Below are 15,337 nucleotides of genomic sequence, written 5' to 3' on the forward strand. Positions count from 1 at the left end.
GTGTCTAGAGAAATTAATGTTATTTAGTAAAATGTTGGGGGAACACTAACCAAATGAATAATTCTTAACCTTTAAATTTCATTTAAGGCCTTTTACAATCTCCCATGTTAAATTAGATATCCCCTGCTGTTTTCTTAGCACTCTTTACATATGTCCTTCTGAGTTTGTCTCTTAATGTACTAGGCTCATCTATATCTGTCTTCCCCCACTGACCATGGAGGAAAGTCATTTTTATCTCTGTATCCTCAGCACTAAGCAGTGTCTAGCACATAGTAGTTTCAATAACAACTCACTGAATAATAAATGGATCTATTTCTGAAATAGAAATTTCTCTGCTAGCCATTTTCTTCAGCTGTGTTATTATTTTCATACTTACAGGATCACTAGTTTCCTTAATTTGTAGGTTGGGGGAAAGAATAAAATTATATATTAGAGCTTAAACAGACCTTCAAGCTCATCCAGGCCAGTGGTTTTCAGACTGTGTACCACAGACATCTTAGATGTTCCACAGACCCCTTTCCCACCAGCTCTTCTTCCCTGCAGGGCTATTAAAGGAAATGGGAGGGAAAAAAGTATATGAAACATATGTTCTTTTAGCAATTTTAAATGTGGGATTCCTTAAATTCTCTTTGAGAAAGAGTTCCAGATCTATAGTTTGGCAGCCATTGATCTAATATCTAGTCCCCTTGCTTATGAAGAAGTGATAACAGGCCTGAAGGGATTGGCTTTCCCAGGGTCACAAAGTTTTAGTAATAGATCCAGAAACTAAGACTCAGATGATCTTACTTTCATAGTAGTGCTTTTTGTAAAATTCTGAAAAATCAAGAAGTTCATTAGAAGATTTTGGGCTAACATTGTACTATGTGTTCACACAAAAACCTAGATACAAATATTCATAGCAGCTTTATTTGTAGTAGCCCAAAACTGGACATAATCCAGATGTCCTTTAACAGGTAAATAAATAAACTCTAGCATATTCATGTCATGGAATATTACTTAGCAATGAAAAGGGACGGACTATTGATACACACAACAACTTGGATGAATCTCAAAGGAATTATGCTGCATGAAAAAAGTTACATACTATATGGTTCCATTTATATAGCATTCTTAAAGTGACAAAATTGTAGAAATGAAGAATAAGTTACTGGTTGCCAGAGGTTAGGAATCAGGGAGAGAGGAAGGTGGATGTGGTTATAAAGGAGCCACTTGAGGAACCCTGGTGGTGGTGAACTGTTCAGTTTCTTTACTGTGGTGATAGACACAGAAACTTATACATGTGATAAAATGGAATAGAACTTCACCTCACACCTGTCAGAATGGCTATCATCAGAAAATCTATAAGTAACACGTGTTGGAGAGGGTATGGAGAAAAGGGAACCCTTGTACACTGTTGGTGGGAATGTAAATAAATTAGTGCAGCCACTATGGAAGCAGTATGGAGGTTCCTCAAAATAAAATTAGAGCTCCCATATGATCCAGCAGTTTCAGTCCTGGGCATATATCCACAAAAAACGAAAACACTAATTCTAAAAGATACATGCACCCCAGTATTCATAGCAGTACTGTTTACAATAGCCAAGACATGGAAGCAACCCATTGCCCATCAACAGATGATTGGGTTGAGGAGATAAGATATAGATGTATACACATAAACACACAATGGAATATTACTCAGCCATTAAAAAGAATGAAATTCTGCCATTTGCAGCAACATGAATGAACCTAGAGAATATTATACTTAGTGAAATAAGTCAGACAGAAAAAAGACAAATACTGTATTATATTACTTATATGTGGAATCAAAAAATAATACAAATGAATGTATATGCAAAACAGAAACATACAGATATAGAAAACAAACTTGTGGTTACAAAGGGGAGAGTAAAGGGGGGAGGGCCAAATTAGGGGTATGACATTAACAGGTACAAAACACTATGTATAAAATAAAATAGATAACAAGAATATATTCTATAGCACATGATATTATAGGCATTATCGTTTAATAACCTAGAATGGAATATAATCTGTAAAAATACTGAATAACTGTGCTGTATACTTGAAACTAATATAATATTGGAAATCAACTATACTTCAGTTTTTAAAATGGCATAGAACTAAACACACACATAAGTGCAATTAAAGCTGGAGACATCTGAATGAGATCAATAGATTGTATCACTGTCAATATCCTGGTTGCAATATCACATTGTAGTTTTGTAAGATAACTATCATTGGGAGAAACAGGGTAAAGTGTATGTAGGATCTCTCTGTGTGATTTGTTACAACTGATTTTGAATCCACAAAATTATCTTAAAATCAAAAATTTAACTTAAAAATAAAATATAGATACCTCCAAAAAATAAAATGTTATTCTATGTGTTTATTATTTAGAGCCAAACTTGGGATGCCACAGTTTTTGAGTCCTGAAGCCCAGAGTCTTTTACGAATGCTTTTCAAACGAAATCCTGCAAACAGATTAGGTAACAGTTTTAATTAATTTGTTTCTTTTTTGTGTTTATTGGTGTATGTTTTCTAAGGGGGAGATGGATATTTGTGTTTGTTGTAGGATTATGAAATATTAGGACAAATGTTAAAAGTGAAAACTAGATAAATAATATATATTTCTCCTTGAAATAAAATTACCATTTAATCAAAACTATTTAATTTTTGATAGGCGCAGGACCAGATGGAGTTGAAGAAATTAAAAGACATTCATTTTTCTCAACAATAGACTGGAATGTAAGTATAGAATGAAAACTTTTTTGAAATATGTTTTTATAATTAACCCATGTCTAAGTCTCTTTTTCCCTCCAGAAACTGTATAGAAGAGAAATTCATCCACCTTTTAAACCTGCAACTGGCAGGCCTGAAGATACTTTCTATTTTGATCCTGAGTTTACTGCAAAAACTCCCAAAGGTAAGGAGAAAACATGACAAGCCCAAATGGAAGACAATATCTGTATTTTTTCTTGTTCAATCAGAAAATCTTTCCTAGTGTGACTCTTTATACTGTTCTCATTTCTCCCCTTCATACAATATCCCTGCTGCAATAACTAGGTGGTTAGTAAATCATTTACAGCATTTTAGAGCAGTTAAGATTCTTGTTAAATCTTATTTCAAATTATGTTGTACCTTAAACTTTGATACTAGTTATGTGAAAACATTACTTGGTTGTGTATTTATTTACCTGTAGCTAGTTTTACATGAAAAACTCTTCAGCATAAATAGTACTCTTTAAAACTTTAATATTAGGTGGTATTCTGGAAGTACTTGTAAAGTTCAAATTCCAAACATAACTTAAACTTTATATGAGGTATGGTAACTTCAAAATGATTCATACCCTGTGTCGTGCTTTATCCTAAAATTGCCTAAACTGTGACTGTAATAGCAAAGTCATCTTTGATACTGGTAACCTGTGTTTCATTAATCAGCATGTGTATTATACAAAACAGTGTGTTTTGCACTCTATTATTTTCTCATTTAGTTGTATCAAACCCCAGATTTCACTGACAGGCAAATAAATAGAAAATGTACTTGCACATATTTCCCATAGAGTATATCATTCAAACTCTATAAAGCTTTACACCCCAAATCCTCACAATCTATATTAAGCGTTGATGGGTATTTATTTTTATAAGACAATCTTCGAAATTTGGATTAATACATGAACAAAATTTTATCAAATGCATAGACAGTGATATGCATAGAATTGACGATATATGGTAACGTTTTACTTTGCTTTCTCAATACAATTTGTCCTGATAGAGAAAAATCTTAGACTAGAGCTGTTATATATTACATTCTGCCCAGATAGTTTCTCTTAGCGGAAGTCTTCAGTATAATACTGTCACATTGATGTAAAATTCATTAAACAATATATATTGCTGAGAATATCAAGCTGATGTTAAAAAAGAACTTTATGTGGAGTTGATGTTTAAGTAGATTTACCTATTTGTTTTTTGCTTACCTTTAGCCTTTAGTATGTTTATAAATATTAGTATGCCTAATTGTGTGTTTATATTTATGCATAACACATTTATTATACTTTTATTATTTCTTTTTATAATGAACATTAACTATATTGTAAAAGTATTTTTCTGTTTTTGTTAATGCCCATAGATTCCACATAAATTAGTTGAAAAACAATATATGTCATGGTCATGTCGTAAAATCATATTTTAAGGACTACATACCATGATTGTTCTAGAAATTACTTTTGACCTTTAATATATATAAATTAATAATTTTACCTTGAGTTTAGATTTCCAGATTCTGACATTATATATTGGGACCACTGGACTAAATTCCTTTCTCCTAAATTGTCTGTAGATCAATCTTGTATCTCCCCCTATCCAGGAGTCATAGCATTTCTTAGGTTATTATTTAGGGCTGCACTGTCCGATATGGTAGCCAGGAGCCATTTGTGACTATTCAAATTTAAATTAATTAAAAATAAACATATTGTTTTTCAGTTGGCACTAACCACATTTCAAATTCTCAGTAGCTGCAGGTGGCTGGGGGCTACCATATTCAACAGCACAGATAAAGAAAATTTCCATCACTGCAGGAAATTCTTTGGGACAGTGCTAATTTAGAATAACATTAACCCAGTAATTCACTGGTTTATTATATTCTTCAAGTGAAGTGCTTATTTTCTGGGCTCTGAGGGACTAGGCTGTTAGAGTTGTGATGACAGTAAGCCATCAGGACAGATCTGATGCAGTGCGTCACTGAGTTATCCTGGAAGCACTGGGTACATGAGAAGTAGAATTCCAGAATAAATGAAAAAGGTCATAATGTTGACAATTCTTCCCTTAATAACCTTTCTAAGCAATTACCTTCATGGTAATTTATTATTCTTTTCAGACTCACCTGGCATTCCACCTAGTGCTAACGCACATCAGCTTTTTCGGGGGTTTAGTTTTGTTGCTATTACCTCAGACGATGAAAGCCAAGCTATGCAGACGGTTGGCGTGCATTCAATTGTTCAGGTGAGTGAGTGTCTAAGTGATTTTAAATGTGAGAAGTTGTTAAGATACAGTTCATTGTGTGAATAAGTGGGTTAGATTTGATCTGCTGACCTTAATTGAGCAGCTTAAAATACATTTTATATCACTGACATTACTCTTGGAAATTCCTTTCATATGCCTTTGAAAAGGTTGCATGTACCAGAATCCTGGGTACCTATCTGACTTGAAAGTGGAATTCTAAGAGACTTGAAATAAATTCACCATCTTGTCTCTCACATCTCCTGTGCCTCAAAATGGTTATCAGGCCTAGTTTGTTTCATCCTCTGCCTCTGTTAGATCAGTTATGATGAACTGAGATCTCCTGGTTCCCCAATGCCTTAGGACAGGGGTCAGCAGACTTTTTCTGTAAAGGGCCAGATAATAAATATTTGACGCTTTGTAGGCTGTGTGAATCTCTGTTGTGACTACTCAGCTCTGCCACTCTAGCACAAAAGCAGCCGTAGCCAGTACATAAATGAATAAACATGGCTGGGTGCCAATAAAACTTTATTCTAAAAAACTGGTAGCGAATCAGATTTGGCTCACAGGACACAGTTTGCCAACCTCTGCCACAGAAATATATAAGAAACAAAAATGAACTTAAATCTTAAGTAATATAAGTTTTGTGTCCTTGTTCTTTTGGAGCCCCCATTAGGAAGAAGTGGTTATGGGTACTCCTTAGGGTGCCCCCTCCCTCCTTATCCCATCTGTTTATCAGAGTGAGAGAAAAAGGAGCCACAGAAGCAGGTTTCTGAGTGTGTCAGTGTGAGAGAGAGAGAGAGAGAGAGAGAGAGAGTGTGTGTGTGTGTGTGTGTGTGTGTGTGTGTGTGACTGGAGACTGCACTGGTAAATTAAATGTTATTAGAGGAACACAAGTAGTACAAACCGTTAGATTTATTTCTTCCCACCCAAGTATCATGGAAAGATAAATTTAATTCATCGTCCTAATCATAGAGGGAACTAGATACATCTTTTGAAGCATTGAATTGTTTTTAGGGTATCATTAGTGCATGAATTTGCTTGATGATTAAGTTGCTTTTGCTCTAAAGTTTTTTTCACGAGTCAATCATCTTGCTTTCCACTTCCTAGAAGACCAATTTAAACACTGGTTTTTGAACAAAGTTCATGTTGAAGTAGTCTGTCCCTTTTACTACGACAAGCAAGTTAATAAGGCATAACTTCTGTACCTAACTTAGAAATCACAGACATACTCTACAGAATTCAAATTTTAACCTATAGGCATGGAAGAGGTCTCCTATCAGTGTAGCCAAGGGCTGCACAACTTCCTGCAGCCTGTTACAGAACTGGTAATTTGCTGTTCACCATCCTACCACATCCTATTGGCCTTTAACCCGTTAACAGCTTCTCTAGCCGAAGCTATACTGAAGCTGTGACTTGAGAGTAGAGAAAGGAGGTTATAGCAAGTGATAGTCCAAAGCAATAATACTAAGTATCACGTTCAAACACAGTATTTTCTTTAATCCTCACCATTACCCTCTGAGAAAACACAGGTTCAAAGTTACATGGCTTGAAAGTAGCACGTCTGAGATGAGAATCCAGATGTTCTAATTCTGAATCTTCTGAGTCTTTTCTTCTATACTGCAGGTTTCACACATCTCCCCCATTTGCAGAGGTACTTCAAAGACCTATAGCCGGTTGGGGAGTGGAGTGGGGCATAAACACAGGCAAGGCTGTTGGCCCCTTAGCAAGTAGCTCTGTGTTTTCTTTTTGTACATATTCAATTTTTTCTTTTTAACGTAAGCTTTTTAAAAAGGCACATTTCTTGCTGTACTTTTTGTCATAGATACTTGTAAAATACACAGTTTTAGAAGACTAAATGCTGTAAAGATTCATTTTTGTTTTTGCTAAATTCATTTATATTTATAGTTAAGCTCAACAGTACGCACTGAGTAACATGTTTCCCTATTATGAAATGTACCAAAGTCACTACAGAGCTCTTCATCAATTTGTAATTGTGTTTGTAGCAGCTGCACAGGAATAGTATTCAGTTTACTGATGGATATGAAGTAAAAGAAGATATTGGGGTTGGCTCCTACTCTGTTTGCAAGAGATGTATACATAAAGCCACGAACATGGAATTTGCAGTGAAGGTAAATGTTTTTAGATTTAAAATTAAATTCTAACAGTTTTTATTCATGCATGTCAGTACCAGTTAAAAATGATACTCTTCTTTGGTAAATGTGCCTTTTGTTATAAAAAGGTAAGGTAAATTTAAATGTCTGGCTAGTGCTCTTCAGGGATCTTAATCTGGAACCATGAATTCTCCTGTGAACTAAAGGTAAGGCAACACACATTCAGTTTGCCAAGGGCAGTACCAGTTTATGCGTGACCTGATTTTTAGTAGCACCCCTTTTACTCTCAAAAGTCCCCCATTTTATGGTCAAGATGTCAGGAAGTTCTTTGAAATTGTATACCAAAATTTGTATGTTTACATTTTCTGGCAAAAATGTTCATATACCACATTTAAAAGGATCTGTGAACCAATAAAAGAGAACTATTGTCATAAAATTTATTATAATTTGCTGCTTTAATTTCATTAAGTATCCTAAGACAATAAGGATTTTCTAAGCCAAAACCAAAGCACATGGCTCTAGGATAAAGTTTGAATCCAAACCTTTAGTTGTAAGTAAACAAATACTATATTCAGGTCTCTGCCTTTTCACTTGTTGAGATGGAAGCCTCTGCTCTCCCATCACAAACAAGTGAAGTAATGTCTAAAGCTTTCATCTTACCTTGAACCTTAGAACTACTCTGTGAGTATGAGTAGCTCATGTTTAGTTAGTAGGGAAAGTGGCATTAATTATTATTACTTGAATCCATCTACCTATCTTTCCATCTATCTAGATCTAGTATGATTTCATTGTGCAAAAATAAACATAAATGTGCCTTATATTTGCATGACAAATATCTGGGGAAGACACATACACAAAAACTATTACTATTCTAAACTTGGGTGTAATTGCTTTAAAAAGTCATCAGTGTCCGTAAGGCTTCCTGTCAGATATAAGGATGAACCAGAGAAATAGGTTTTAATTTGCTCTTCTATTCAGTGAAGTCTGGGGTACATAGAAATTTTCAAATTGTGTACATGAAAAGAGAGGATGTGAATAATGTACTTGGTAGGCAGTTTAAGAATGTATCTTGCTTACATAAACACATCAGAAAAAGCAGAAATGTCCTGAGGCCCCCTTTGAATTATAGAAACCAGGAGCAGTATACCAAAACCTTGAGAATATCTTCAAGCTATTTGTGGATTCTTGTGACTTAAATTAGTTTCATAAAACCAATCCCAGTGCAACTTGATTCTACTGAAATTACTACATATCTAAGATTCACAAACACAGTTACGGACATAATGTGAGCTGGGCTCAGATCAGCAGATCAGAGAGAATGTTGCCAAAAATAAAACCTCCCAATGTGTTCTAGTTTTCAAAAGACTAGCCCCGAACCATCTCCCTTGAATAAACATGTCTGTTCTATATAATTTTCCTCTTAATCATCCATTCGCCTGATTCCACATTATCATTTGCAGTTGATCACAGTGGACACCTATATGTTTGTCTTCCCTGGTCTCCAAATAACGAACTGTTTTTACAACTAAATCCATTTCCGATAGATTTGACTCATACTGAGAGTTGCAAGCTCTTTCCTAGGATGCTGGAGCATTTGGGTATTTATTGCATACACTAATTACTAAGCTGTTTTAAAATTGAAATATGAAGGTCACAAAATTGGTTTCAGACTCCCCTTTGGATGAAATGAAAGCAAAACTTGTCTTTTTTAAAATATAATATTGCTTTAACAAATTGAAACATTAAGAGAAGTATTTTTAAGAAGCAGCTGACATAAAAGGGTTGGAAAGCTATGTTAGTATTTTAAAGAGCTTTATTATAATAATTAAACTTAATTCTAGCCAAGTAAAATTCTAGGTGTGGTTTTCTGCTTAGCTTTCTGCCTGGCTTCAAAAATAAAGCTTGTTGTACTTAACTATTAATTAATTTTTTATAAGTGGCTTACAACTAATGGGATATTCCTGTGGAAGCATTTTATTAAAGGAAGTAAAGTTAATTCAATAAACAGATGCTAGTGGTGGATTATAGATACATCTTGCTCATAATTATCTGTATTGATAGGGGTTAAAAATTAACTGAGTTCTCAAAAAAAAATTAACTGAATTCTCAAGGGTTTGAGACATTCAAGGATAGGAAAAAGGTATGTTAACTGTGTTCTTGGTACCTTTTCTTGAGACTTTTGACCTTTTATTAAATCCTAAACTTACTACAAACTTAAACTAGACAGGTGTGCCTGTGACTCATGGCAGAGAATTTACTTTACAGCCTTGCCATCTATGTCAAGACTGGCTTACAAATTTTAATTAAAATTTGAATAAAACTCAACACATGAACAAAACTGGTTGATAAATGGCTTATATTAACATTGTTTATACATGATAACACCTAAGGCACGTAGCTGTAAATACTTCAGGTTTATGACTGTATACTTCAAGAGATTCTGTTATAATTATTTACCTTTCAGATTATTGATAAAAGCAAGAGAGACCCTACAGAAGAAATTGAAATTCTTCTTCGTTATGGACAACATCCAAACATTATTACTCTAAAGGATGTAAGTAGATTCTTTAATGTAAATCATTTGAATCAGTTGTCTAACTCACATTTGGAATGTTTTCAAATATCATGTGGTAGACAAAGAACTTGATATAGTAACTGAAAAAAAATAGACTGTAGGACAACATATATAGTAGCATAATTTCAGTTATAAAGAAAAGTATCTTTATATAGTTAATTTTTCTGCTTTTACTTTAAGAAGAAAAGTATTACTGACATTATTGTTTTTAATACCAGCATTTACTGGAACACTTCGGTGTTAATTATACTCAGAATTGACTAGTCTTACACTCTATAGGCGCCCCAGACTGTCTTCCTCAGTGCTGCCAGAGGGAGCTATTGCTGGTACCCAACCATATTATTACTTCCCTGCCTACAGTTCATACCCCATCCCCTCCGGTCCCTGCATTCCTCCGTCTGTAGTAGTTTACACACTTCCTCACACACCCTGTGCTCCAGCCTTGCTTGAGTATGTACAGATTTTTTTAACATGCCTCGTTTTCTCCTGCTACTTCTGTCTTTGAATTTATGATTCCTTCAGTTGAGAATACCATTTCTTTTCTTTGCCTGGCTAGCTACCACACATCTAAGACTAAGCTAAGGCATTACTTTCTTCAGGAATCCTGCCCTGCACATCACCACCTCCTGGACAAGTGAAGTGTCCTTTCACTGCTGCCTATGGCTTTCATGTAACAGAGCTATTGGCACAGGGTGCAACCTCCCTGTCTTGCTGATGGTGCTCACTTAGGCTCAAAGGCCACATCTGGGTGTTGTAGACCAAATATGTCATGTGGCCACCTAAGTCAGAGGACTTCTGAGATACTTTCGCTCTGAGATTTTTTTTAATTCCAATGTTTACCCTCCCTTCTCCTTCTTAACCAAAACTCCAATTCCCTCCGAATAATCTATCACTGCTCATTGTTGGAAGGAGAGTGTTAACTTAATCCCATTAAAATGTGAAGTTTAACTGACTCTTTAATTAATATAACCTCCAAGAATCCAACCAAGTAAATTAAAAAGGAAATGTGAAAATACTTTCTCTCAGCCTTGCCTGGGAAGCTCCCAGAGCTGTTGCTGTTTTTTATGTCTTTGCTCCTTCCTTCATTCCAAATTCCAAAGCCTCTAAAATTCCCCCCCCCCCTTTTGTTACAACATCTCCAACATTTAAAAAAAACTCTTATTCCTATGTCTGTTTCTCCCAACTAGAATAAAAACTTTGAGGGCAGGTACCTTGTATTTTCCATGTTTGAGGCCCTAGCACATGGTGCTTCTTATGGTCCTTAAACAAAGCCGTGCAGTAGCTCTATGAGGAAGGGGGACTAAAAGAGACTGAAGTTTAGTAAGGAGGTTATGTCAGTTTGGGATCACCTAGAGTACAGATCCAAAATTACAGTGAGCTTTCTATTTCCACATTAGGAGTAAACTGGTATGCTTCTGTGTGGTTGAATGGAATTTCTCTTTGCTAGTTAATCTTCCTGCTTAATTCTTGCCACAGCTTGCCTTTCAGTTTAATCAAAATCAGAATAATTCATTGTACTGTGTATATAAATACAGACGTTCTGCAGTTGCAGCAGAAGTTCCAGGAATAGCACAGCAGTGTGCCTTTGTACCAGTCCCTGTTGTCACCAGTAGATAGAAAGATCAAGAGGAGTCAACCAGAAGAGCAGAAGTTCAGTGCCCCTTCGTGTATCATACCTATAGTTATTTTAATTGTCATGAGTTAAGCTTCACAGAAGGAAATTACAGGTTATTTTTCTGATGTTGTCTCATCAATTCCTATTTTAATATTCTTATGTGGATAAAATTGCAGATTTTACATCCTTCATTGGTTGTGATAAGTAAAATTTTCCTTGAATATAAAGAGTTTTAATTTCTCTCTACTATGCTGAACTTTGTTCTGAGCACATGTAAAGCTTCACATAATTTTTTACATTTTGGTGTTGAATTTTACAGGTATATGATGATGGAAAATATGTGTATGTAGTGACAGAACTTATGAAAGGAGGTGAATTGCTGGATAAAATTCTTAGACAGAAATTTTTCTCTGAACGAGAGGCCAGTGCTGTCCTGTTTACTATAACCAAAACTGTTGAATATCTTCATGCACAAGGGGTAAGTCTTTTTAACACTTATATATATGTGTGTGTGTGTGCGTATATATATATATATATATATATATATACGCACACACACATATGTACAGATATGTACACACACATACATACACACACACAGATACCTTTCTTCTGACCTTTTCTTTCTTAATATTTGAGCTGTAGTTACAAAGATAGGAATTAGTCTATGCATGTAACGAAAAAAAACCACTGTTAGCTTAATTATCCTACTGTTCTTCCTCTACGTAGCCTTCTCCCATTGAGCTTGAAGTTCTACTTTGAAATTTTAGCTTGTTTATAAACATTAATTTCTTATGCTTCTCAAGATCTTCTGACCCAGAAGACATAACACTGTTTTTGCTAGGCCACTGTGTACTCTTGGGATCTGGGCCCATTTCGAGTTAAGAAGAGAACCAGGGATTGATGGGTTGTAGTCACTTATAAAGGGAAATCCTTCAAGCAGATGAGGCCACACAGTCACCTGGTTTCTGGCTGGTGGATGCTCTCTTCATTTTTTCCTGCACTCAGATTTTTTTTAGTAAATGGCAATAAAATCATATTTTTAAAAGAAGAGGAGTCTGGGAGGAAAGTGAGCAAAGGAGAGATGCAGGGAGGGAGGAAAGGAGAACAGCAGAGGAGTGAAGAGGAATGGGAAGCAGGAAAAAATAAGAGCTCTCTTCTTAAGGAGTTTATTTTCAGTATACTATTCTTGTTTTGTCTTTGCCCCTAGAAGCTAACAAGTAGAATGTGTTCATTTAATTCTAGCGCTTTTTGACTTCTAGCTGCTCAAGACTTGCCTAGTACTGTGACTAGAAATTAGCAGAACTCAGTTTTCACTGAAGAATTTGTGACTCTGTAGTCATTTAAATCCTCTATGTTCTTTTCCCAATGCCTCAGAGGTAATTAGTTATTAAAATGGTCTGGAGAAGTAATGTTCTGCATGTTAGAAACTAAAACTCAGGTTATTGATTAGAATGTAGACTCAGAATTTGGTGATGGAAGAAATACCTAAGCCTAATACAGAGTACAGTATCAGAGAGTCTTATGAAAAAAGAAGTATTCAAGTAGGTGATTAAAGGGGGGAAATAATACAAAACTCTTAAGGAATCGTATCTTTTTGTGTGTGACATTGTTATTTCGATATGAAATAGGCAATACTTAGGTAAATCTGAATTTTTTTCCTTTTTTACTCCTCAGCCCCATGCCTGTTCCATTGAGCCATCAGCGTGTGTTTGTTGTGTACATCCATTGTACATGCCATTCCCCCTTAGAACAACCACGTCCCACTCTTCTGTCTTATTCATTCTGTTCTTCAGATCTTGGATCAGATGTTACCTCCTCTAGAGACTCTCCCTGACCTCCCAAGTTATGCCCCATTTCTCACCTGTTTATTCTCTGCCTCCCTTACTTCTGTGTAAGCTCCTGGCATGTAAAGGCAAGGATCTTATGGGTCTTGTTCACCAAAGTATCTATAGCTCCTTGTATAATACCGTGGTACACTGTAGACGCGCAGTAAATATTTATTGAATGGTGAATAACCTGGAGACAGATGTTACTGCTATTTGCATTTTTCCTTAATCCACTTACTCAATTGGACGAAGAGGGGGAAAGTAAATACTCTTCTTTCTTCCTTCTCTCCTTGCCCTAGTTCTGTGGTAGAGTTATACTTAACACTATCAGCATTTTACAACGTTGGGATAATGTGAAGATTGGTGACCCATCATCTTGTTTATTGCATTGCTTGACAGTTTGCAAATAAATAATTTTCCATAATGGAAATATATTGTTAATGTACCTCTTTAATTTGTATTTCAATTAGGTGGTTCACAGAGACTTAAAACCTAGCAACATTCTTTATGTGGATGAATCTGGCAACCCAGAATCTATTCGAATTTGTGATTTTGGCTTTGCCAAACAGCTAAGAGCAGAAAATGGTCTTCTCATGACTCCGTGTTATACTGCAAATTTTGTTGCACCAGAGGTAATTGTGAAAGAGTTTGCTTGCAGTATTTCAGTGTATTTAAAAACTCATTTGCTGTATTTAATATAGAATCGTTAATAGTTGTTTAATGGAAGGCTTATTGAGCAAATAGTTAGAATAAGATGTCAGCCCTTTTTCTTCTGTTGCTAGTTCATCCTGTCATCAGTCCACTCACTACTGCCTGTAACCCTTTTCCTGCCCTGACTTCTGTCTTTCTGCATCATCACACATCTGTAGCTGCCCACTGTCACTAACACTTCCATGCCTGTCAGTGCGTGGAATTAAATGCAAGCTAGCTTCTTGTTCTCCTTTCCTAATACCCTTCTAGTTTCCTGGTTTTGTCAGCATCTTCCTGCATTTCCAAGGCTAAAACATCATGATTTCTTCTCTTTATCTGTATAACCAGTTACCCCATCTCTGTTATCCCCTAAAACCAGTTCAGGGTTGTTCTGTTCACAGAACTGCCACCCTAGCCCCTGCTTCCCTCCCCATGCCCCCAGATGACTGCCGCAGCCCGGGTGCACGTTGCCTCCTCTCGTCGTCCTGGGATCTGTCTGCGAAAGAGCTCCAAAGCAACTGGTCATCCTCAAGCACTGCTTTGATCAAGTTACTTCTTTTCCTAAGAAATTGCAGTTCCTTATTGTAGTAAATCTAAAATTCAGTTCTTCATCCTCAAATTTTCTTGCCTTTTTATTATCAGTATGTAAAAAAAGTATAACCATGAACAAGATAATAAAATATAATAGCTAACCCTAATCTAGGGCTTGTGTGCCAGGCACATGTGTTAGTGGATTTCATCCCCACAGACAGTGTTTTGGGATAGTAATGCACTCTCATCACAACTCTGTGAAGTCGGTGCTTTTATTCTCACTTCCCGGGAAACCAGGTGCACAGTGAGGGGTACTGTCGTTTGCCTGCGGTCAGATGTAGATTTGAGCCCAAGCGGTCTGGCTGCAAAGTCTGTGCTTTTACCACGTGCTAGATGTTTCACAAAAATAATGACAGTTAGTGATGTTAGGATAGTTGGATTACCGAGTTGGATTTCCCCTCTCTTTTACAAACTTTTTGTAATTTTGTTACTTTTTAGATATAAAAGTATTTTTTGAAAGATTACTTTAGTCTCTTCTCCCAGTGATACTAGAACTGATGAGGGACAGATTTTTTTTCTGCTTTTTTGTCCACATCTCCACGGCCTCTGACACATTGGTGTCTAAGTGTAGTCACTCCATCTGGCCATCTCTTTTTCCTCATGATTGTTTCCCGCTTCTTACAAGCAGCCTGCTTCTTGAAATCAGCTTTTATGCCTTGGCACACTAGAATGTTTTTTGCTTCAGAACCTGCCTCAGTTCACCTTCAGGAAATCTTCCATGGTTAAACTCTCCTTAGACTGACCTCTTAACTCTTGGTCTCCTCTTTACCATTTAGTCATCCAACTGAAAACTTTAAAGTCCTCCCAAAATCCTCCTTCTCTGTTCTCTCTCCATATTCAGTCTATCACCAGATCCTTTGCACTCTGATTCCTGGATGTTTTAAACCACTTTTCCCTTACCCTATATACATCCAGTCTCCACTAAATCCTTC

At 36.0% G+C, this 15,337-nt stretch overlaps 1 protein-coding gene across 8 annotated transcripts in view; it reads left to right on the forward strand.

The window, feature by feature from the left end:
* The window catches only part of RPS6KA3 (ribosomal protein S6 kinase A3), a 104,240-nt gene that overhangs the window by 76,766 nt on the left and 12,137 nt on the right, over window positions 1-15,337 (forward strand). For all 8 annotated transcript variants that reach the window (XM_031445748.2, XM_064483330.1, XM_031445750.2 and 5 more), the window contains 8 exons: window positions 2,395-2,483; window positions 2,678-2,742; window positions 2,818-2,920; window positions 4,870-4,994; window positions 6,998-7,123; window positions 9,570-9,659; window positions 11,615-11,773; window positions 13,595-13,756. In XM_031445748.2, coding sequence (XP_031301608.1) covers window positions 2,395-2,483; window positions 2,678-2,742; window positions 2,818-2,920; window positions 4,870-4,994; window positions 6,998-7,123; window positions 9,570-9,659; window positions 11,615-11,773; window positions 13,595-13,756 — 919 coding nt within the window. The remainder of the gene's footprint in view (window positions 1-2,394; window positions 2,484-2,677; window positions 2,743-2,817; window positions 2,921-4,869; window positions 4,995-6,997; window positions 7,124-9,569; window positions 9,660-11,614; window positions 11,774-13,594; window positions 13,757-15,337) is intronic.

The sequence above is a fragment of the Camelus dromedarius genome, chromosome X (assembly GCF_036321535.1).
Source record: "Camelus dromedarius isolate mCamDro1 chromosome X, mCamDro1.pat, whole genome shotgun sequence".
NCBI lineage: Eukaryota > Metazoa > Chordata > Mammalia > Artiodactyla > Camelidae > Camelus > Camelus dromedarius.